The sequence below is a fragment of the Branchiostoma lanceolatum genome, chromosome 7 (assembly GCF_035083965.1).
Source record: "Branchiostoma lanceolatum isolate klBraLanc5 chromosome 7, klBraLanc5.hap2, whole genome shotgun sequence".
Taxonomy (NCBI): Eukaryota; Metazoa; Chordata; class Leptocardii; order Amphioxiformes; family Branchiostomatidae; genus Branchiostoma; species Branchiostoma lanceolatum.
Window position 1 is genome coordinate 6471275 of NC_089728.1, and position 24815 is coordinate 6496089.

General features: G+C 42.2%; 2 protein-coding genes across 2 annotated transcripts; one reads left to right on the forward strand and one right to left on the reverse strand.

Moving 5' to 3' along the window:
- Positions 1 to 1043: 1043 nt before the first annotated feature.
- On the reverse strand, positions 1044 to 15326 carry LOC136438881 (DNA replication licensing factor mcm4-A-like). Its single transcript, XM_066433901.1, has 21 exons — positions 15209 to 15326; positions 14225 to 14327; positions 13503 to 13694; positions 12949 to 13030; positions 12597 to 12681; positions 11972 to 12184; positions 11485 to 11580; positions 10467 to 10605; positions 9973 to 10215; positions 8706 to 8790; positions 7951 to 8094; positions 7445 to 7533; positions 6871 to 6973; positions 6333 to 6509; positions 5950 to 6043; positions 5269 to 5423; positions 4383 to 4500; positions 3751 to 3947; positions 3106 to 3150; positions 2727 to 2937; positions 1044 to 2299 (listed from the first exon to the last, which is right to left on the reverse strand). The coding sequence occupies exons 2-21, from the start codon at positions 14289 to 14291 to the stop codon at positions 2207 to 2209; spliced, it is 2628 nt and encodes an 875-aa protein (XP_066289998.1). The 5' UTR covers positions 14292 to 14327; positions 15209 to 15326; the 3' UTR covers positions 1044 to 2206.
- Positions 15327 to 15485: 159 nt separating this feature from the next.
- LOC136438882 (Fanconi anemia core complex-associated protein 24-like) lies at positions 15486 to 23487 on the forward strand. The gene is made up of 7 exons (XM_066433902.1): positions 15486 to 15683; positions 19599 to 19738; positions 20035 to 20187; positions 20752 to 20896; positions 21987 to 22018; positions 22744 to 22971; positions 23206 to 23487. The coding sequence occupies exons 1-6, from the start codon at positions 15527 to 15529 to the stop codon at positions 22846 to 22848; spliced, it is 732 nt and encodes a 243-aa protein (XP_066289999.1). The 5' UTR covers positions 15486 to 15526; the 3' UTR covers positions 22849 to 22971; positions 23206 to 23487.
- The last annotated feature ends 1328 nt before the right edge of the window (positions 23488 to 24815 follow it).

The window sequence follows — 24815 nt, forward strand, 5'->3', positions numbered from 1 at the left end:
CGGCATGGTGGTCCAAGTAACGGCAGTCGGGCTTGTAGCCGGCGGAACCCACCTGCGAACAACTGCGTTGAACGATCTGGTCAACTCTACAAATGAGCATTTGAATGTAACCACAAACATCACAACAGCAACGGCAGCCAACGTCATCCAAAACAGCGTCACTCGTGACTACATCATTGGGATTGTCCTGGCTATAGTCGGGACATTAGGAGTGCAAACAACGAACGTTCTTAGCAGGACCTTTCTTCAGAAAGCTCACCAACTCACTGTTCTGGTTTACGTTGAGAGCACAGGATTTTTGCTGGTGTTCCCAGCAATGTACATCTTCAACACCCCGAAGTGGAACCTGGACATCTATGTGGTTGGCGTATTGTCAGCCCAGGGTATCATGTACACCCTCTCCATTGTTTGTTTGTATCGGAGTTTGAAGATACAGAAGGCGAGCACGGTGGAGATTTTACGTGGACTGTCGGTGGCGTTAGCTTATGCTTTCCAGTACTTGATACTTGGGTTTGTCGCGTCATTAATGGAATACATTGGAGCTGCGATCATAATTGTATCCATTGCCCTTGTGGCTGGAAATAACTGGTATAAGAACTATCAAAGCGATGTTTATGAGGTCGAAGCACAAGCAACGAATATCAATAATGTCAGTGCCACAAAGGGTATCTATAATATAAGTTTCACGACGGATTCAAGGTTTCTACCCTGGCTAAACTGGCCTTTTGACTTTCCGTTATTTTCTAATGAATGAATTAAGAAAGAACTGTAGTTGTACTGAATATTGATAGTTGGGCATGAAAGAATTCTAAATATGACCCTTTGGATGACGTCATCAAATTTAATTGCCCGTTATTTTTTCGTATAAAGAGGAAATACAGCACTTTGGCTATAATTCTCTGAAACGCAGAAAGGGGAACCAAGATAGCAGAGGATAAATTGATGATACCTTTAACTAACAAGATTTTGTCTAACCAGCACGAAATTGAATTTGTGCGACCTTGTGTTATGTTAGCAGACACAAATAAAAACAGACAACCATGAACTTTCAACTCAATAAATGTTTCTTCCAAAGAACACTTCACAACCTCTCATAACTATTATTACCTTTCTGAATAGCAGTCATTCCTCATCCAAATACGACTGTTAACAAGTCACAAATTCATTTCTATACTTATGTTAATAGTACATTTCTATGCTCTGGACATTACATGCAATAAATGGTTTAAGCCTAAGACATGAGAAAAAGGTTTTTAGAAAAAACAAACAAATGACTATGCATCTTTGCTAGGCAAGATATTAAGGACAATAAGCTTTCTGAAATAGAGATCACACTATACAATAGCATTGATTAAGGACTAGATCACAAAAATTTTGCAAGCAGATTTGTATATTGTATGTGTAGTTAAACACTTTGGGCTGGTGGAGTTCACTTAACACGATGATGTGAACTTTGGATTTCTGACATTATGATAGTTTATGCTGTTCTAGGTGTAAAGGCACAATGATTTCATGTCCACGTGTGTATGTGGACATCTTGAGCAGTAATATTCCTAGAAAAGTAACACCTCTAATCTGTATCGACAATCAAATGAACATGAACAATAAATTCTTCCAAGTCCAAAGTATACAATATAATATAGTTGTATTCTTATTGAAAATTTAACTTAAATGATATTTGTTTGTACACTTGAAAATTCAGCTAAAAGTATTTCAGATTGAAATTTAACCTTCAACCATATTCGTAGGTTAGGTTGAAACTCTGGATAACTCTGTTATTTGTTTGTTATTTCAAGTACCATTTTAGTTCGTTTACTAAAACTCACAGTCATCAGCATCATCAATATCATCATCATATTATAACTCAAACCATGTCTGCATACAGCCCAAACATAATATTCTGTATATCCCAAAATTTGCTACAAATTTAAGTCTGAAACATCAGTAAGATGTCTAGCATTACCACCACTGAAAAACTGTAAGCAGTTATGTAAGAAAAACTTTGTACATGACGTAGATATGCATATCCAAAGATATCTTTAGAAGGCACAACATTAAAGATGCAATGACGTTAAGACGTCAAACATCATCACCACTGAAAAACTGTAAGCAGTCATCAAGGAGAAAAAATTTGTACATGATCCCTATTTCTACCGGTGTCTCTAGAAGGTACGTCTTAATTCAAGGCCACGTCGGAGACAAGGAATCACATGAATCGGAAGGTCGTCCCGGTGCGGATGACCTTTCCATCCTCCTGTAGTAGGTGTCCACCCTCGTCGAATAGGTCTCTGGGAAGATACTGTGGAACAACACACAAAAATGTCAAGATCATAGTGTCAATTTGACCATACAAATGATACAAGTACAAACCTTACTGGTCTATCTTATGCCGCTTGTACTTACTGTACAAACCTGATGTGTTTCATCTTCTGGCAGTATACTGGTTATACGACACAAAACGAACAAAAGACAGGGCGCAAATGTTTTGTGCAGTTACGTATGTTAATAAGGACCACAGGAAGAATAGCTACAATGAAAACTGTTAAGCTACTTGTGGATCTATAATATTTTAACTCATGAACTCAAAAACAAGTGAATAAACAAGGTAACATTTGCCAGCAAATGAAAACTTTACATCCACATAGTCCATCCTTTACATTTCTACCAGGAAGGGTATCTAGTGTTTTAGTTGCAGACATTGACACAGGATAAATGGCAAGACTGACCCCTTCAGTAGCGGCGCGGATCGTGTCGTAGATGACCTGTGACTTAGCCGTACGCGGCTTGTTGTTGGCCGCCCACCACTTCATGATCTCTTGGGCGATCTCCTGGCGCCGTTTGCGCGCCGCGTCGCTCATGCCCGTTGTCAGGATGTTGATGTCAACCACACCCGTGCTCGGGTCTGTCGCTGACTGTTTCAGGGCCTCGCGGTGAAGTCTGCCAAAGAGATTGGTGAAGGTGACGTCATGTTTTGGATTTAACAGTGTAATCAAGCAGTATCCAGAATGTAATACCATGTACCACGTCACTGCACCGTAAGCATATGAAGTAGTGTTTATACAGATGCAGGTTATATACACATGACATAGATGGAAAACAAATTACCTTTTGGCCTCTTCAACATCAACCAGTTCCACAATGTTGGAAAACCTACGCAGGAAGGAAAATAAAATAAGACATTTGGTATACAAAACATAACCTTCACAGCCATGTGTGACTTCAATGTTTTCATAGCATCTTTGAAAATGCATCAGTACTCCAGGATTAGTTATCGATCAACAATTTAAGACAACTTGGTTACTATCATTTTGAGAGGGTTTTCATAAGTAAATCTTGTGACATATAACTAGTGCTCCCTCTATTGTTTGTTTGTACTCATGTGACTATGATGTAAGTATTCTCTGCTATGTTGGATAGTTAACCCTGGAAGTTTGAATTTACAAATGTAATTAACGTCACAGATTTGTGACACAAATAGTCATGCAAATTTACATGTATGACTCTTCCAAGTTTAACCAACAAGTGGCTGTGACATCACGTGAAAACTCCCTATAAATGCGTTGAAAGGGTTCAGTCCTCCGGATGGGGCGTTAAGCCGTGGTCCACTGTTCATTGCACTTGAAGCTTGAGGAATTCCCCCCTGTATAACGGATCTGTAAATACTGTACATAGCATCTGTCTTCTCTGTCGCAATTAGTGGAAGTTTAGCTCTTCAGAGATCAATTTCAGTTTTACTACGCGAGAACGCACCTGATCTTGGCGTGTGCCTCTGCCAGACGGATGAGTGACTCCAGCTGTCGAGGGTAGGCCGACACGTTGCCGTGGCCGCTGCCCAACTTGCGCGCCTCGACGTAGGCATGGATGAACGCCTGGCTGGCTTCTTCACTCATCTTGGGCTGGATGTTGGTCCTGGCGTAGCTGATGTAGTCTTTCAACAGACTCATGTCCTGTAGGGAAGAAACAACACTTAAGTCAGGGTTGGCTATCAACTGCAGTATTGTCAACATGTAGTCCCATAGCCTTTTTGAGGCTGTAAGGGCAGTGGGTTGTTATTTCTGCTCATCTTGGGCTGGATGTTGCTGGTGATGAAGAAAAGAGTCTGTGTTTGTGGTGTGCATTACGTGTTTGGGCAAGGGGAATGACTTTCCTCACTTCACTCAGGTAAAAACAAGTACCTAGCTTCAGTCAGGGACATTCCTTGGATAAGACGTAAAGCCAGAGACTCTGGCATGCAACAGGATTCGAACACAGGACCTTGGGTTCTGGGCCAAACACCCTATAGCTAACCCGCTACACTAACACGACGCCACAAAACAAAACTGAGGTGTTGCACTTAAGGCAGTTTACCTGGTATGTGAAACAAACAAACAAACAGAACTAACCATCTCGTCAGCCTCCTCCTCCTCTGGGCTCCTGTAGTACAGCGACACCAGGTGGTTCGCCAGACGACGGTCGAAGATCTCGTCTTGAGGGTCCAGAATCAGGAAGATCAGGTCAAACCTAGACAGACACATAAAAACATGTTAGCGGTCCATTTTTCTTGCCCTTCTGTTCCCTACTAGACTTTACAGGCCATTACATGCAATACCTCTGTCTATCTAAGCTTTCCCCCTCCCACTTTACTAGTATACATGTAGCTAGCCAACAAATCTCTAGTTACTGTTCACAAAGTTACTATTTTTTGCGTCACTCCAAAACGAAGAAAATATAGCAACTTGAGGGATGCTGTTTGTTCTCTTTGTTGGAACATTTCCTGACTCCATGATGTATCATATAACGTCACTAAAGGACATCACAAAATTAACATCTTTGCTCCTTCGTAATTCTACTTACTTTACTATTTCTCTTCTAACTTGAATGTTTTTTCTGTTAGCTTATTCAAGATCAAAACAGATAAAGTTAAGTTAGTTAAAATCCTCCCACACCATAATTGATGTAAAGGGCGGTGCCCATCTCCGTTTCATAGCCCTGGGGCCACACTGTGGTGCAATCACTGCAGCAGGGGGCTAGTCCACTGGCAGTGGAGTGTGTTTAACTTCCATACTGTTTCATAAGTATGTACCATTTTTATAAAGTCTTTGGTATGACTCAATGCGCCTCTTGTCCAGAGGTGCCCTACCTGGGACTAGAACCCCAGTCCTTCTGGTCCAAGTAATTTGAACCAGATGTGGCAGAGTAGCAAAGGCGCAGACCACTACACCACAGGGACACCCCTCAAAACAGATAAAATTGTCAAGAAAAGAACTAGAAACACAGCCCTCCGCCTACCTGGACAGCAGAGTGTGCGGAAGATTCAGGTTTTCGATGATGTTCTTCTTCGGGTTCCACTGAGACTCCACGGGATTGGCCGCGGCCAGGATGGAGGTTCGTGCGTTCAGACTACAGATGATGCCGGCCTTGGCGATGGACAATGTCTGCTGCTCCTATTGATTGAAATATACAGGAAAAAACATTTCACAAATACGGTTGAATAAAAATGTCTGATTTCAACTGGCATATCTGTCTTGGTTTGGCTTCGCTGCTGACGAAGATTTCAAGGGCCTTGTTAACTGGCTTAAAATCATTTTGATTAAATTTCTAATTCTAACTACTTTAAAAAGGTATGAAATATTGGATGTAGACCTTCAATTTCCTTCCCCAAAAAATACAATGTATAGCCGTCTTATGCCATATTCGTTTCCTTTATCTGCATTTCAGTGCATCTTAGGTCAACATTTTTGGACATTTTAAGATCTTCCATCCCTTCCAATAACTAATATTATATTTCTACATCTCATATAAGACAAGGCCAAAACAATACTTCAAAACTTGCAGATTAAAATGCGACAATGCTGTGTACACTTGAGCTACAATGCGTTGAAATTGAAGAGCACCAACACAGCAGTCAGCACCTGCCTGCTTCATTGATATTTGCAAGCGAGTGAAAATGCTCTATAAATGTACACTTACCATAACCTCGTGAAGAATAGAGCGGGTGCTTTCGTTCATCTTATCAAACTCGTCGATACAGCACACACCGTTGTCACTCAGCACCAGCGCTCCTCTGGAATAACACATGGTTGTTTTGGTTTCAGCTTAGTCTCACTTCAACAGATGTTAACAAAACTTAGAGTACACAAAAAAAACCCAGTAGAACAGGCCTAACTTGCCATGCAAGGTCCATGTATTGGTGTGTGTGTGTATGCTAGTCCAGTGTCTTTCATTTGTGACTGGACAGAATCTGAAGAATATGTAAACAAGATCTTGGGGTCCTTGGTGATGTACACAAAAACTACAGACCCACAAGAACACAAACTGACAATGAATGAGAGAAAAAAAAGGAAAATCCTTACGTTTGCAGCACAAGTTGCCTTGTCTCAGGGTCCTTCGTGATGTAGGCGGTGAGACCGACGGCGCTGGAGCCCTTCCCGGACGTGTACTGGCTGCGGGGCATGATCTTGTACACGTACTGCAGCAGCTGGGACTTACTGGTGCCCGGGTCGCCGCACAGGAGCACGTTGATGTCAGACCTGGGGGGAACAAGATACGCTTTTCATTAGATAATGGTCAGGATGGAATAGTGGGAGCCACATTGTTAGTTTTTGCTAAATCTATCATACCAAGCTTTCGAAAATACATTCCTGGCTAGTTGTTGTGTCCTTGGGGAAGGTACTTTACAAGACTTTCTTCACTCCACCCAGGTGTAGAAATGGGTAAATGACTTTTGTTGGGGAGGTAAAAAGTGATGGAAGGAGAGGGTTGGTCTTCTCCTCGATACTGTTCCCTAGACACAGTGGATTAGCAACCAACTGCCCCTACGGCCTCAAAAAGACAATGACACTGCCTTTACCTACATTTTAGAAATACAAAGTTGTTGACTCAGAAGTATACCTAAATTTTCCCCGCCCAGCCTCTGTGAAGTCTTTCTTGGTCCCACCGAACAGTTGGCACAGGATGCCCTTCTTAATGTCCTCGTTTTCATAGATGCTGGGGGCTTTTAGAGAAAAGAATAACATTAGTTCTAACGTTTAACATTTCGCAACTGGAAAGTGAAACCAATCAGTAATGATAAAATCTATCAATTATACAAAATCAAAATTTACACACAGTGCACCAGAAAAAGATACTGTAAATGGCATTATGCATTTACTTTTGTGGTAGTTTTATATCGCAGTAGGAGGAAAAAGGCGGTCTTCGCAGTTTTTTAATTTTGCAGCTGAAACGATTCTGTAGTACAGTAGAATTACAAAACACAAATTCACGATGCTATGAATGATTTTGCAGTTAAATGTCACTTGGAAAACTGCAAAAATAAAAACATCGAATGTTTCAGGATTTACAGTACTCCCTATCAATCTTTCCATGTCATGATCACACATATTTTGCGTAACCGAACTGCTTCTCCTATCTCTTTTCTCGAGTACTGCAAAGAAAAATACTTCATCTTTCTGGTTGGGTTTCTTACCGAGTGCTCGAGCCAGCCGTTCGTAAATATCTCCCTGCTGAGACAGGTCCTTCAGCTCCGCCATTCGGTCTTTTGAGATTCTAATACCTCTGCAAAACATTGAAAAGCAGTGAAAAAGGTCAATAACATTTCTAGAAATATGTGATTCTTTCAATGGGAAGCACTGGTGACAGGGTGGTAAGGTGGTCTTGAGAGTTCAAATCCCTAGCAGGTCCCAGTGTTGTGTCCTCTGGAAAAGTACTATTCCTTACAACCAAGCAAAAATGAGTACCTAGCTTTGGTCATCTTGGATGGGACGTAAAGCCGGAGGCCCAATGTTTGAGGAGAGCCAAACATCATTAAAGATCCACCCAGACATATTTTTCTTAAAAAGTGTGAGTGGATTGAACCGTATAGTTTGCTCTTACTCAGCTTGTACTTACTGTACAGAACTGGTGTAATACCTGAAGACCATTTACCAGCTATGCAAAACAAACAAACAAACAGTAACAAGATGGCAGTCTCACCCGTCTTTGTCCTCGGTGAGACGCTTTGTGTCGAACTTGCGGAAGTGGATGACGTCGATGTGCGTCTTGTACACGGCTTTGACGTTGCGCTGGCGAGGGTTGGGGCGGAGAGGCGTGGCGCGGTAGATACCAGTCACCATCACCCTGGAACCAAACACATCGTTTTCTTTACTGTGAAAGTGATCTTGATCCAGTTTAGCTCATTGAAGAGCAACTCTTCCACTGGTCATGACAGAGAAGACAGATGCTATGTACAGTATTTACAGGTTCATTGTACCGGGGAAAATCCACTGGTCTGGATTCAAACTCCCAACCTCTTGGTCCAGAGGCAGGGTTGCTAACCACTGGAATGTCATGCCTGTCCGTTCTCTAATATTATCCTCCCATTCTTTTCCGTTGCCTACCCCTTTCTTCTTCCCTGGATGGTTCCATGCATAACAGTATTGAATGTGACACATGGCATACCACTTCAGTTTTTTTTTCTTTACTGTGGTGAGGAGACCTTTGAACATACCAATTTTTGCTCCACTCTTGCGTACTTCAGGATTTGTTTCTTCAGTACAGAAGTCAAGAGGAGAGCCACACCTTGAGGATGTTAAAGAACCCACAGCACTTATCGAAAAGACTAGGTGTGAGTGGATTAAATATGTCTGTCTGGATATGCAGCTTATGTACTCTTCAGTACAAACCTGGTGTGTTACACCATGAGGTGGTTTACCGGGTATGCAATACAGACAACAAACAAAAGTGCATACCTGTCTCCTGGCTGCACGCTGTCTACCAGATCATTGTGGGCATAAACCATCGTGGTGTTGGGGGTCTGGCCGGGGGGCATGTCATCTGTGAAACAAGGGGATCGCAGGTAAGGCGAGGCTACAAACTCAACTACTCCATCTATCTGTCTTCTGAAGTATTGCAAGTAAGGCTACACCAAGTAATTTTTATGGATGACGTCCTTTGGAGACCCTAAATCTAATGCGAGAGCGCGAAAAAAACCCAAGAAGGGCCGAAAAAAACAAGATGCCTAGATTTGAAATATAATAGTCTACGACACATGTTAGGACACAATTGAATGAGAGAACACAGTGTAACAACTAACAATTCTTTTATTCATCATGAAAACTGCAATAATTTGAATAATTCACTTGAAGTTGAACAGCAGTTGTTGTCCTGTCCTGATTCATACGATTTGCGGCACTGTCATAACTCTTTGGTCATAGTTACAGGAAGCGGAATTTCTTGTGTTTTTTTCTGGGAAAGACCAAAATCAATGCGCGCGCGGACGTCATCCATAAAAATTACTTCGTGTAGCCTAAAGGCAAAGCACATCAATATGAGCATATTCATCTTGAACTTTACTAGGTGACTTCAGTACTTTAAGAGGTACTGTTAGATTCAGACGTCAAACCTCTGTACGTGAAAGAACCAAACTCACTTATAGAGAAGAGAATGGGTGACTCAGGATGCTTGGCTTAAAGTGTGTGGCGTACCGAAGCCCCATTGCACTACTTGCTAAATAAGAAGCATTACGCTTCGTCTTAATTTAAGCATTACGCTCTGAATGCAACTGAAGTGAGAGAGTCACATACTCTGTACAGCTTAACTACACCACCTACCTGTTTTCTGCTGTACTGCAGGATTTTTTTCAGTGATTTAACTGGTGACCCCTGAAACTTGGCCATCAGAACCAGAGGTGAATCTCTGTCTGCTTTGTTCTCTGTCCAGCTCAGCTACTCTACCTATCTGTTCTTTGCAAAATTGCAAAAGACAACAGCGTTTTACCTGGTTTGTCTATGAACTGCGAGCGGTTGTGGACGCTGTACAGCTCAACTTCGCCTTCTATGTGTAAACCGCTGTATTGAAAACAGAAATTAACTTACCTGGCGACTCCTGTAGCTTGACTATCTGTTTATCGCTGAACTGCGAGCCATGCTGCAGCTGTGCTTCACATATTCTCTACAGATCAACTATGCCACCTACCTTTTACTTGCAGAATTGCAGGTTAAGACAACAGTGTTTTACCTGGGGACTCCTGCAGCTTGACCATCTGTTTATCTCCAAACTGCGAACGGTTGTGGACCAGGGCCATGCTGTGCTGCGTGCTGCAGTTGCGGCAGAGGGTCGGCTCGGCGATACGCCCGCGGTCGATCTCCACGGTACAGGTCCAGTGGCACACGTGGCAGCGGAAGAACGCTACCATCATCTCCGGCACAAGGTTGGACAAACGGATGACCATCCCGCCAATCGTGATTAACTGGTCTATATCTGTGTAGTGATACAAAAAATAAAACATTGACGTTTTCCAAAATCAAAAAAGAAGAACAAAATTTAATAATTTACTGTTTGCCAAACCAATGTCAGTCATTTCTTTAAACTTCCTTTCCCCCCAAAATAAACCACCGTAATACTTTCAAGACTTGCAATACACATCCATAAATAGCTTTCTATATCATTATCCTTGCATCTATCTGGACTTGACCTATAATTACATAGGATAATCTTCTCTATGTAGGTACCTTCTGGATTGAGGTTCCTCATGTTGGTCGTCTTCTCCGCGTTGTAGGGGCGGACCTGCACCTGCTGTTCCAGGTTTGTGTCAGGAAACTTCTCCAGAAACAGCTCGTTCACAGCAACGTCAAACGTCGGGATGACTTCCTACGATTATATAGGAATTGAAAAATACATTTTAGGGCTTTGCCTTAACCTCATTAACATAGCAATTCAGAGTTTTGGTATAAGGCCTTGCTCTCAAGTCCTTCCCTTTAGTCACTGACGAAAGACAGTGGATGCTGTCTGAAACGTCTTGGCTGTTTCAAAATTTCATCCAGTTGCTTGAGTAACTGTCTTTTGGCATATTTCATTACTTGGATGTCTAACTGTCATCAATATTACTACTACCGTGTAAACAGTAAGGGTGTTTAGCCCAGAACTCAGAGGTCGTGGGTTCCAATCCCCTGACATAGCACCAATGTTGTGCCCTCGGGATGGGCATTTCATACAACATTCCTCACTCTATCCAGGTGCAAAAATGGGTACCTGACTTTGGTTGAGGAGGTAAAAGTAGTGGAAGGAGAGGGATGGGCTCTGCCTTACAACACTATGCCCTAGACACAATGGATAACAACCCACTGCCCCTACAGCCGAAAAAGGCTATTGGACTACTACTATACATTTGCTACTGCATTTACAGGTTCATTGTACTGGAGAAATTCCCCCACACATGTAGCTCTCCTCGACAAGCACAACGAACAATCGATCATGGCTTTACGTCCTGTTCTAAGGACTGCAACCCTTTCAAGTAGCATGCATGTCGTGTGAGCGACACAGTCTGGATTCAAACTTTCAACCTACATTTCTTTTTTTTTTAACGAACTCGCTCAGTGCAAGGCCGTAGGGGGCCACTCATCTAAGCACTGAACTAATCGTTACTGTAGCAGCATCTCTTCACCCTAGGTCAGAAACATCAATGCTTGAGACAAGCATGACTTCACTGACCCATTAGGAGAAGCAGTATCAGTAGACATTCTTTCTTACTTGTGGGTAACAGATGAGCTGTCGGTACAGGTTGGCATCAAACTCCTTCAGGTGACCGCAGTTCACGTTCAGGAAGGGGTCTGCAGATATAGCAACCTAGAACGGACACAAGAACACTGTTTGTTACAATACGGATAAATACATCATCACAACTTGTGAGCCATACAACACCAACAATGCACAGGCAAATCCTAGTTTTCCAAAACACGAGCGTTGTTTTGTTATAATCTATTTCTTTGTTTATTTCTTGGTTTGTTTGTGACTTTGCACCTAATTTTCAACAAATACACATGCAAAATGCTCATGCAAATACCTGTAATAGAATGCATGAAATCAAAAACAACAGTAGCACTGCAGTATACATATAATATACATATAAAAATATTTCTTCATAGAAAGTGCAACTCGACTACTAAACTTCGGACAACTCAACTACTCCCCCTATATGTTTTCTGAAGTACTGCAAGGAAAATGTTTCACAACCGACCTCCTCCAGTTTCTGCATGTAGAGAGGCTGTTTGATGTCCATGCCTTCCATCTCGTCTTCGTCCAGGGACGGCACGACGTAACTCGCCAGGAAGCGCTTGAACTTGTCCTTGCAGTGGCTGACCACCACGTCCGTGCCCCAGATGACCAGCTGGGGGCCGCTGGGCTGGTCGCTGGTCACCGCGCCGGACGGCTCTGTACCATCAGGTGGACCCTGTAACAGACACAAAATGATGACTCAATATCACTAGGAAAATTTGCATATTGCAAATGCATTTAAGTTCCAAGGATTTGATTGTGCGTTAGGGAGAAAATAGAGTGTTTGTAGTGGTTTTAAGTTTGCGTTTGAAACAATAGTAGTGCCACAGTCACACTTATGGAAAAAACAGTAGCTTTACGGACAGCCAGTCAGTCAGAAACCAAGATAGCTTAGTGGCAAGGGTGCAATAGACATCCTGATCATGAATTTCTGAATGTTTGAAGATCAAGAAGGAAGAAAATTACTGATACACATCTGCTTAAAATTAGCCTATGACTCGTACATTCTACACCAACAAAGACTTTACATTTAACACCAACAAAAGGATCTATTTAAATTTATTCATAATAAATAAATAAATATTTACCTGAGCCTCGGACGCCAGGTTAACCTCCCTCATCTTGCGTTCGCTCCTGATATCGGCGCGCACTCGGGTTCTTGGAGTTCCCGCACTACGGCAATGGTCAAGGATTGGACTAAACAACTTATTTCAGTACTTTAACACTGTCACCTCTTATGGTAAAATTAAACATTACCAGGCATTGCCAAGCCCTCCTCATTTCTGATTCTACTTTTGTTTCAAGCACTACTACTACACGAGGGAGGTATTGCAGCAAAGAGTAGTTATGTTTTCACTATTAAGTGCAAGTAACACTCATCATCTTTTTTTTAAAGTACACATCATATCACAATGAGCTTCATTTGCATAAAAAGGATACACACTCCCCCTAGGTGTGCTGCCCACCCGAGAGCTGGGCGTGCCATAGTTCAGGGGTGAACTCAGGTCAATCTCACTGGCAGCTGGAAAAGACATCAGAAAAAATATATCTTCATCACTCAGATTCTTGATAGAATTCATAAACCAAAAAATATAATGTTTTTACACGAACCAAGGAAATCTTGGATGGAGCGTATCAAGAACAATATCAAAGTGTGTGGTCAGAGCTGCCTGGAAATGTGGTGTTAAGACTACTTTGAGATGCAGACCACTACACTGCCACAGTAGTACTTTTCTGTACTGTCAACTAACATTACTACTGATCGTAATTCAGGCCTTTATAAAGACAGCTGCAATGTGGTATAAATTCTCATCTGTATCTATTAATTACCATTCAAACCAAACAACAAAGCAAAACTTTTTACATTTTCCTGACACGTACTTAAAAATACATGTAGGAAAGGCTTTGAGAAGTATTGCGAAGTATTTTGTACAATTTTGTACAAATTGTAGATATCTTATACAGTTTAACACAAAAACTGCAAGAAAACTAACCTGCTCCGGCACGAGAGGCGGCAGGACTGGAGAACAGCGAGGTGTCGTGCACGTTCTGGCGCTGCTCCTGCGAGGGGGGCGACGACGGCAGGGGGGCGAGACCGCCGCTAGGAGAGGAGTCCAGCGGTGCTTGCTGGGAAGGCGGGGATGAAGGTTCCGTACTGCGGCTGCTACGAGTACTGCGCCGCGAAGCTGGAAAGTTCAGAGGTCATTGCAATTTTAGCCAGTATCATTTTGAATTTGGAAACAAGGTAAAGCAAAAATTTGATCCAAATAAATAATTCATCTGGGACAGTAATTTGCATCAAAAAGACTTTATCCTCTACTTTAAAAAACCAGGTAAAGCAAAAATACATATAATCAAAAGGTGCAATAGAGAAGTTATGACTGGAAAGGCATGGTCATTCAAAACATTATTTGTTCATAGTAATCATACTTCTGAAATAGAATATCTGATAACTTTGATCTACTCGCACCGGGAAGGACCCCTGCTCTTAGATAAGCGTGGTGGGTTCTTTTACGTCCTCCAGGTGCGGCTCCCCACAAACACGGGGCATCTGGCTTTTCATTTCAACCTTAACCGAAGCTAGGTACTCATTGTCAACTGAGCCGAGTGAGAAAATTGGTGGATATTGGTACCAGCTAGAGATTCGAACCCCGGACTTTTAAAGTCTGAGTCAACAACCACAAGGCCACCATGGCGTGATTTTGTGGACACTTACGTGTATCGTCTCCCCCTCTGCCCCTTTTTGCTCCCCTGCGACTTGGTGTGCTCCTGGGTGACGACATGTTGTAGATCGGTGCGAGTAGACACGATCAGCAAAACTGAAAATTCAACAATCAACCAAAAAAACATCAGAAAAAAACATGATTTTCAGTGACATATCGATTTGTTCCACTAGTTCTAGTGACGCTGAAGGGAGGGTTATGGATGTCACCCGAAATGTCCGGAAGTATTGTAACAGTGGGGTTCAACTTCAAGCGCCACCAACTGACCAGTCTACCTTTTAGCCATGCAGTTAGTGCGTGCGGTTTGTGCACTGGCGGGCCCGGGTTCGACCCCCGGGAGCCAGGAGACTGTGCTACTCGCCTCTTTAATGTGTGTCAGTATCTTATCCAGATGTAGAGTTTGACTTATCTTTAGATATTGTTTACCTGTATATCTAGCCTACATAAACTTTAATATCAGGAAAACAATTCATTAGTATAAAATACGATTGATTAACTGAAATGTTACTTAACAAATAAATGCCAGGTGACTTTGCTGAATTCCTAAATCATTCTCATTTGAATCCCATTACTCGGTAAGCCAGCATATAAAGGCTAAACTTGTAAAATAATGAAGAAATCAAAATGGCAAACCTGTATGTTTCCAATTTAAATACACGGAAAGAATACTGGGCAAAATTGAAGAACAAAACTGCTGAATTCAAGTCCTACGTATGGCAGGGATAGACTAGGATTGCATTTAAGTACTGAAATCAGGAATACCTACGAGCTATTTGAACGTTTCAAGTTGCTATAATTTTAAACAGTGAGGTCGAACGCCATACAGTATTTTCTTCTATGTCTTCTATGGCAAAAAACGTGTCTCCGACCACTTCGCCACTGTGCAATTCTACACCTAAAACACACAGAATTTCCGCAGTGGGTTCCTTATACATTCATAATTATATCACGAGAAAAATTTCAAAAAATGTCCTTACCTTGCGGATAAATCTAGACCCAAAACGTGGTACGAATCTTGCAAGTCTTTCTTCTCTGTTCTTCCAGCCCGCGAATTTAAATCACGTGTGCAAATTTCGCGGGAAAATCATCACGTGATTAGCTTTTAGGTCAAAGGTAACATAATTTTCATAAACATCGTAAAATAACCATAATTTTGTTATAGAATATTTTATAATAATAAAATTAGTATACTTTTCAATGGTTAAAGTAAATATAAAATTTACTAATGACAAAAAAGTCAGGAAATTTTCCCGCCAAAGGTCGGAGGTCATTGGCGCTCGGTTTGAATCCCAAAAATGGCCGGACTACCCTCAACTCCGCCGAACTCTTCGTGTTTTCCGGAGTCTCAGATCACTCAGAGTACCCCCGTCAGAGCGGGGGCCAAAGTACCGCCAGGGTTCATCATCGTCAGTGAGAAATGGAGAGGGTCTGCTCTGGTCAAAGGACTGCAAGGCAAGTATGCAGAGCAGATCTAGAGAGGGTTCCCAGAAAAGGTGGGCTTGGCTAGCGGGGTGCGTTACCTTAGCAGGCTACCCTTGCTGGGCCCCAAGGCTATGCATGGGTGTTTGGCCTCTAATTGAATTTTCTTGAGGAAAAAAATGGGTGATGATGTTGATAGGAGGATGGGGTGTGTGTGTGTGTTTGTGTGTGTGTGTTGGCGGTAGCAATCAGCATACACTTTTTCTGGGCTCATTCCCTGTCGTCGAGGATTAGTGGGAAGGGCAGGCCCTCTGATGGCTGAACAGTCCTATCCTGGAGACATGCTCGCCTGCATCGCTCGCAGATGAACTGGGTGATGTGTGTAGCATACACTACACACATTACAAACATACAGACCTATACACACATACATGCTTGGGGCCCAGAAAGGATAGCCTAATGAGGTAGCCCAAACCAATAGCCTAGCCCTGGGGTACCTCACTTTTTCCAGGAAGCTGAAGAAAGGGGGGAGTTTGTTTTCAAAACAAAAGCAGTTTTCTTCAACTCATCAGACCTCAGTTCTTGGTCACAATCACATGGGTACTTTTCTGTTTTTCTAGTGCACAAGCAATGTCTTAATTAGCCTGGGTGCCATTCGATTACTACAGAGGCTTCCACACTCGCTACCCTGGGTTAGGAATGGGAATCAAAAAGTAAAGTAGAGATACAGAAAATCAAAGGTTTGTATTTAGTTTGCCTCCCTGCCTGATAACCCATGAAATTTTACATTTGATTCATAGAGGACCCAGTTTGACAGCCCAGGCTGATTTCGATGTGTGTTTTGGTGCTGGAAGCTACCATATTCCCTAACCTGTGTTACAACAATCTGTCGCTGTCGGGGGCTGATTGGAGCTCCAATAGGGGCCTGACCTAATCTCCAAGCAGATCTATCGGTGGCAATGACAGTATCTAAAGGGCAAAAGCAGCACCAGTGGCCAATAATACTGCTTTCGCCCTTCCGATACTGTACGTGTGTCTTTGCCACTGATATATATAGATCTGCTTGGAGATTAGGCCTGACCAGTCAGTGGAAGGGCTGCTAGAAGCTTGACTTAGTCAGGCTACCATATTCCCCGACATTCAAGATGAGGATGGGACAAGGTGAAGGTATAGTCTGTTAATAGAGCTGTGTACCGGTATAATCAATTACTAGGTACAGGTCCAAAATACCTGAACCCTGGTGTACTGGTACTGTACCGGTACTAATGAGTTCAAGCCTGACTAGGATAACAGGTCAGGGGACAGCCACTTTGACAGATATAAAAATTACCATGAAATTACTGCCGCAGTGGACAGAAGCCATGATCTATACTTGGTGCAGCACAGAAAAACAAATTTGATTTGAAAGTCTCGAGTCAAATTTTCATAAAAATAATAACTAGCACAATTAAATATTATCTTGTTATCAGTTCAAACATGATTTTGGCCATATTGAAAATCAAAACCCATGTACCTGTACCTGTACCTAAAATTTGTTTAGGTACACAGCTCTAACCCCCTAAGTCTGTATAATGCAAACTCCCGCTGTCCGGGACTTTTATGGCCCTAACCTACATGCAGGGGCTGACCGGATACGGGTGGCTGCTATAAGCGCGATTCAATCAGGTAAGGTGAAGGTAAAGGTATGGGAAAATAAACACACAAGCATGTCCTTCGCCTGAAATGGCCTCTACCGTCTTCTTTAGTTTAAGTTCGTTCCTAAGGTCGCTTGAACCCCGTCAGGACCATTTATTCACATTTTTGTTGTTTGACACGACATGGTGCCCAGAGCTGACAGGTCGTTCATCACTGCTGGTTATCCATCGTGGGAACATGTCTGAGCTTCACCAGAAATGACCTGTAGTAGGCCGTACCATCTTCTTTAGTTTAAGGTCATTCCTAAGGTCCCAACCCCAACAAGACTGAAGCCATTCACACATCTAATGTTAGACAATGATGGAAGTGCCCAGGGCAAAACAGCTGAGTTGAAAATCATTCACCACTACTTCACATCCAAGGAGTCGTTCAACTTCACCTTAAATGACCTGCACCATCTTCTATTGACCTTCTTTAGATTTAAGTCCATATTCATTATCCTTGCTGCAAAACTCCATGCAATTTGGCATTTATGGAGAAATCAATTTAAAAACCATGGCTGATTTTATGGGAAAATACTTACATGTACCTCTAAGCAGATTTAGAAAGGCAAAATCGTCACATTTTGCAAGCCCTGGGAGCAATGGGGTGGTTTTCTGGACTGACAAAACAATTTTGCCACTGGAAGATCTGCTTGGAGATAAGGAAATGCTTCTCCTTCACCTGGAATGACCTGCACCATCTTCCTAGATTTAGTTTTGTGCCTAATTATAAGGTCCTGGCAAAAGTTGAAAGTCATTCATCACTACTGGTAGTAAAACTGGTCATCTTGCTTTACCCCCAAGTTCACCTTAAAACATTTTAAATGACCTAGTATCCTCCTCTTTAGTAACTTACATGAGTCAGGCCAATGGTTGCCAGGAGTCCAGCCTTCTTAGCTTTAGTCTGGTACCCAAGCTCCGCGAGGAGCAGACCTTGGGTAGCGGACTAAAGCTAAGAAGGCTGGACTCCAGGCTAGTCCAATGGTCCCTACCCCACACAAAAGTCAGCCACTCATTCTGTATTAGACTATTCAGCCATAATGTGGCCAGCCTTCTGGTTAGATGTTCTCCACAGCCTTGAATATAGTAGCCAATCAGAGGGCTAATGGCCAAAATTTGGGCTGAATCTTCACGTTAACACCAATGGGGACAATATTATTGAACTTTACGGTGTCCTTGGCCTTGTAAACAGACTGATTCTAGAGAAGATGGGACCTTAATAAGGCTATATGGTAGCCATTCTATTCCTTTCTTACTTCTATCCGTCCTTCTTCTCTATCTTCTTTAACTTTTACTGATCTTCTGCCCCCAGGTCATGTTGGGGAGAAGATTGAGGTTAGGTAGCCTTCACTGTTGTGTATTTCGTAGCTTTCCTGGGCGCTAAATCAAAGCTATCCCAGATGGTACCCACTTCACCTGAAATGACCTACATGTAGATGCTGTGGCCTTGGATGTCAGGTCATCGACCTGTGCACTAACTTCTATCCAGATATTATTTTCCTCTACCTACTGCTGTTTGTGACTTTTTTTAGACTCATTCCTGTCCAAGTTTCTCTTATGTTTTCTTCCCATTGTTTCCTTTCCTCTCAAAATATTGTCTCCATGAAAAATGGAGATATTGTTTTGGGTGTGTCTGTGTGTAAGTGTGTCTGTGTGTGTTTCCGGATTGTTGTAGTCTGCATAACTCAAGAATCTCTGGTTGGATTATCATTATGATGATATTTGGTATGTTGGTAGGTGTCGAGAAGATGAAGGTCAAGGTCGATTTTGGGCCCCATGGTATGTGACATTGTTTCTTGATGTAATAGTATCAAGTTTTTGCACGGCCTGATGACCTGTGTTTTTTTTCACAGTTGTCAGGAAACTGGTAGGGCCCCTACCAGTATACAGGGCTGGAAATTCAATTTTGGGTCAATTAAGGTGACCTAACCTTAACATTCAGGCGCAAAGAAAAGGTTTTGAGTGCACAACATTAAATAATAAACAATGTCACCAAAACCTGCCAACACAGTTTCAAGCTTTGAAAAGTTGCAATGAACCCAATTCTTAACATAGCTACTTTGAAAATGTGTCACAAGTAATGCAACAAAGGTTTTATTGCTTTTATTGACACTTGAATGTCTGAAACATGATGTACGTGTAGTAGTGAACAATACCATAACAAAATTAACATTTATCTGTACATGTATATTGCCTTTTTCACTCCCTTGCATGTTTTAAGAACCTTCCCATGGCATCTAGTCTAACACAAGCTGTGTTTTTAACTCCACAGGAAAAGTTCAGATTCTTGTAGAGGATGGCCTAGGAGTGGTGGACTTCCACACAGGTGACAGGACTGCTGTGGTGTACGTCACGGAAGTGGACCTGGTCGAGGGAAACACTTTCAAGAAGAAAATTGTCAAGCTGAGACGGGTAGGCCTATTTGCCACCTGCTTTCTTTTGATTTTGAACTAAATATATGTTCTTGTATTTTTGCTTTTCCAGAGTCTCAAATCATTATACCATATTTGTGCATAGATATGTGATAATGTCACATACATGTACATGTATGTACTGTATGTGCAAGCACGTCTAACCCTTGTGAGACAGGGATGATGAACCAAATAAAGAGAGTGATATGGACAAGTGTAGCAAACCTGCCTTCATTTAGCATTCTGCAGACTTTTACGATGACGAGATTACATGTATATATATGTTTCCCAATTCAGGTGGAGTACATCCGAGGTGTCATCCTGGTAGACAAGACCGCCATGACCGACCAGTACTTCCCAGCCGTGCAGAGGTTTGTGGTGCTGGAGCTGGGCATGAAACTCTTACCTGTCTGTTCACAGTCCGAGGCAGCTCAGGTGCTGGTTGCCATGGTAATATACATTTATATATGTAGTACCTGTATCTGTTTTGAAGGTTTGCTTCCCTGGCAACTAGAAAATATATTTTTATTGAAACAAGACTCTCAATTCATATGTGTTGGGTTCTTGTACGTGCATTGGTTTGAAAGATGATGCTCTCCCATACTGGAGACCGCTTTACATCACCATCTGAAAAGACGATTGCTACCACTAGTACCAGGGTTGTCTCCATGTTTTTCCGTCCCGCTCATTATTTGGGAGCCCATGTTGTTAATGTTTGTTCTGAAATCTGTCATTGTAAGCTTACAAAAGGTCATAAAATTCATGTTTTTTTTACAGATGGGGTAGAGTTTTTTCCATCCCAACAAGCAAATTTCTATCCTGGACAGTTGCTACCCCCAACATTTATGCTGAGTGGGGCTTGAACCCTAGCCCTTTGGATGGGCATTGTCTTAAGATTAAATGCATGACTAGAAGTACATGATACAAGAATAACAACCAATTTGGCTTTATCAGTTATGTTGCATTTTCTGTGTTGCCATACATTGGTCTTCTTTCTCTCCAACTCTCTTCAAGGTGAATGAAGACAGCAGACACAGTGTAAACCCCTTCCTGAAGAAGAAAAAAGCGCCCCCTGTCGAGACAACTATTTACAGGGTACTGCAGTGCTTTCCACGACTAGGAGGGGTCAAAGCTAAACAGCTGCTTGCAAAGTTTAAAAGTGAGGGTTTAACTTTCTTTCTTTAGCCTGGATGCCAGAATGTTTGCAGGGCCAACAAAGGCCAATTCCTCGACTCTAGGGCCAACCTGCCCCCAATGAAATTCTACAAGAGGCCCCCCTGAGTAGCCTCCATAGCAGGCTCTCTGGGCCTTTTTTTAGGCTTATACTACACTTTTGCTGATGACTTCTTTTTGGACTAGGTCGTTTGTGGGGCCAGCTCGTAACCATTTTGCACGGGCTCAGGCTGCAGATGCACAAACGACCCAGTAAAAATCAGCAAAAGTGTCACTATTATGAGCCAAAATGGAGGCTACCCCTGAGTTAGTCTCTGAGAACTATAGATGCGGTAGATATTACTAGTATATAGATCAGGGGTCTGGCATCTGGGCTAGATTGCAGTACGAAACATAGTTTCAAGGTTCTTTGTACCTATCATCACCATCGTCGTCATCATCAGGTTGTGACAAGTTCACGAGCGTTCATGGCCCTTCTCCTCCATCCCTCCCTGTACCTTATAGTTATACCAATTAGCTGTCGATGTTTCAATAATATTATTTCTACAACCTTTCTCAGGGCAATAATGACTCAGGTTCTACTGCTAATCCAGTCAAGAAGTGGGAAGTAGAACCAGTCATTATTGCCCTGAGGAAGGTCTCAGGATGACTGTCTACCAGTACCAAAATGTTGGCAGATTTTTGGATGTGTATGATACTGTAGAACCTTGAATATATCCAGTGATTAACCAACCTGATGAAACTATTCACAGTATGTAACATTTCAATAGAAATTCCATTATCTTATGTAATGTTAGATTAGTACACTAGTATAAATAGTCTGTTGTTGTTGATATATGTACCATGTTATTTGCCATACATTGACTTGACTTGACTCTATCTGCCCAGTTTGCTAAAGTAAAAGTTAGATAAGATATGATAACAATAGTGCTTGTTTATTGATTGATGGTGCAATCTCCATGTACATGACAGAGCTAAAGAGCGCTGAATTACACACTAAGGTTAAAAACTTCACATAACAATTAAATAAGATTAACGCCATGAACGTATCATTAAAACAGTTCTTTTCCTAACAGGCTTACATGGGATATGCCAGGCTTCCGAAAAAGTAAGTGTGAGACCTTTTTTTGGAATTTTCCTTCACATAATCATAAGTGAATAAACAGGCAGTAGGCCAATATGACAGCTGCACAGGAAGCGAACGTTTGCCAAGATATAAAAGAAATCATTTCCATGTGTAACAATTAACTTGAGTTCAAGAAGAGTTCGTTATGGGAGGAAAAGTTTAAGATGAATGTTTAGAACTATGACAATCTAACATCTGCTGAATGGAAAATTAATAAGTGGAGACTGGTTAGAGTAAGGTCAGACAGCACAGGATGTTGACTGAACTCAACTATGAAGACATACACACCTTAAGTTACCTCACTGACATATAACAGAGCCCTATCTAGCTTTGGAAGTAAAGCTCATATTGCTTCATGTAAGAATTTCTGGATGTTTTGTATCAACTGTTTTAATAAAATTTCCTAGTGTCTGGACCAGTTGGACTGAGAACTGAGCTTTGGGTTGGCTATGTTCTAAACTAAGAATTTCCGGATGTTTTATATATATAACTCTGTAACCAATAGATAATGGGGTGCCAAACACTGTGCTAAAGGTTAATTAACTTTCCTAGTGTCAGGACCTGTCAGAACTGAATTTACTGATTGACCTATGACCCCACGAGGGTTAGCTATGTTCTAACCCCATACCTGGGAGTCTCCCCAGAAGTCAGGTTCATCCGAACGTTGTGTCCTGACTGTGATCTTCTTGCATTTTTCACATGTTCAGGAGTTGGCAGGTGTCGTCGGCAGGGCCGGAGCAGCACAGATCAGAGTTTTCATCTCGTATCGGACGCAGAAAGGACAGTTTTCAATGGGAGAGACCAACAGATGACACTGCCCTTTCCACTACAGGCTGCGACCACTAGGCGGCCGAAGATTCGGCAGATTGCTCAACGAATTTCATGGATAAAAAGGATTTTTTTTCACTCTGAAACAAGTTTCAAGTAATTTAACAGTTACTGTAATTTCTAGCCTCCTGTGCAGGCCTCCTATAACGCGCGACATATATATTGGGGGAGGGGGGAGCTCTTATGCCGGCAAGTTGTGCAGCCGAGGGAGTTGTATAGTCGAGGGGTCCGCGCGCGGACCCCTCGACTATACAACTCCCTCGGCTGCACAACTTGCCGGCATAAGAGCTCCCCCCTCCCCCAATATATATGTCGCGCGTTATAGGAGGCCTGCACAGGAGGCTACTGTAATTTCCAAGTTCGCACAAAATTGGACTTACCCAAATTTTCGACTGTACAACAGCTAAGAATTTTTTAACATTTTCTGTGTTTTGTTGTCTTTTCAGTAGTATTCTACATCTTGCATCATATTCCAAGTACATGTATGAAATCACACAAATCTAATTTTGGTCGTTCACTGATCGCTGTCTAGTGGAAAGAGAGTTACAGCCATCATGTTAAAATTAGAAACATTGACAATATGCTGCAAAAGTTCCTGTCAAAATGACAGTAATAAATTCTAATCTGCATAAGAGGAAAGTTCTTTTTTTGTTGCCTTTCTACATCTGCTTGGAGATTATAAATCTGCCACAATGATAAAAATGTGCTTTTATGTACCTCTGAAAGATTAAACCTGCCAAAACAAGACCCCGGCTGTCCCATACACTGGCTTTGAAAACAGATCCTTGCAATTGGATAACCCAACATATTCTGTGATCGGTCAAATGATTAATAGACTGATTACCTATGAATCTGCCACAAGGATGTAGATGTGTTTCCATCCATGCATGTAATCTCTGAAAGAAGAACCCCTCCAAAACAAGACCTCACACTGGCTTGGATAACCCAAGGTATTCTGTGATTGGTCAAATGATTAATAGACTGATAACATTAAATTATAATGTATGAATCTGCCACAAGGATGCATTTCCATCCATCCATGTATCTCTGAAAGGTGACCCCTCCAAAACAAGACCCGGACTGTCCCAGACACTGTCCTTTGAAAACAGACCCTTGCCAACGCGAACATGCAAAATAAGCGGAGGTCCCCCGCTTGGCTCAACCTTGTCTGGAATGCCACTGTCAAGTCCATCCATCATATGCCCGGTGAACTTGGCACACGGCTTTAAACCACAACCCTTCTTCTAAAGCACTGACATCTGCTATTCACATATCCGTAGAACTGCTGTCGATGTCCTTGCAACTAACCGCTGCCGAACAGTAGCACACAGTTCTGTTAGTGCATTGACCTTAGGTAGTCATGATCCTGTCCTTGGCCAAATTGCTGCCTGCTGCTGCCCAAAACTAAGCTGGCACGTTGCCTGCCTGGTGTTATTTGAAGTAGGTCATAGCTATACATAGAGGAGTTATCCAAATGTAGGGTCAGAGAAAGCCAAATGTCTGTCAGTGAGTTTAACTCAGCTGTAGGCTGGAGAAAGCTAACTGTACTGTAATTTTTCTTTTCAGTCTTAGAGCCTCTGTAAATGTTGTTTGATGATTATGCAGAATAAAATGTCAGGATAAAGGTAAAGGTTACATAGTCTTTGAGGCTGTAGGGGCAAAGGTTAACTATCTGTGTCTAGGGCACGGCATTGGAAAGCGGAGCCCATCCCTCTCCGTCCACCGTCTTTTACCTCCCCAACTGAAGTCAGGTACCCATTTTTACACCTGTGTGGAGTGAGGAAAGCCTTTCTCAAGGACACAGCGCCCGGCCAGGAATGCCGGGAATCGAACCAGAGACCTCTCAATCTCGTGTCTGCTAGCCTAGCCAGTCGAAGCTATGCAGAACAAAAGTGGTGACTTAGTAGTCCATGATAGCTGTCACGTATGGAAAAATTGTAACCTTGAATCA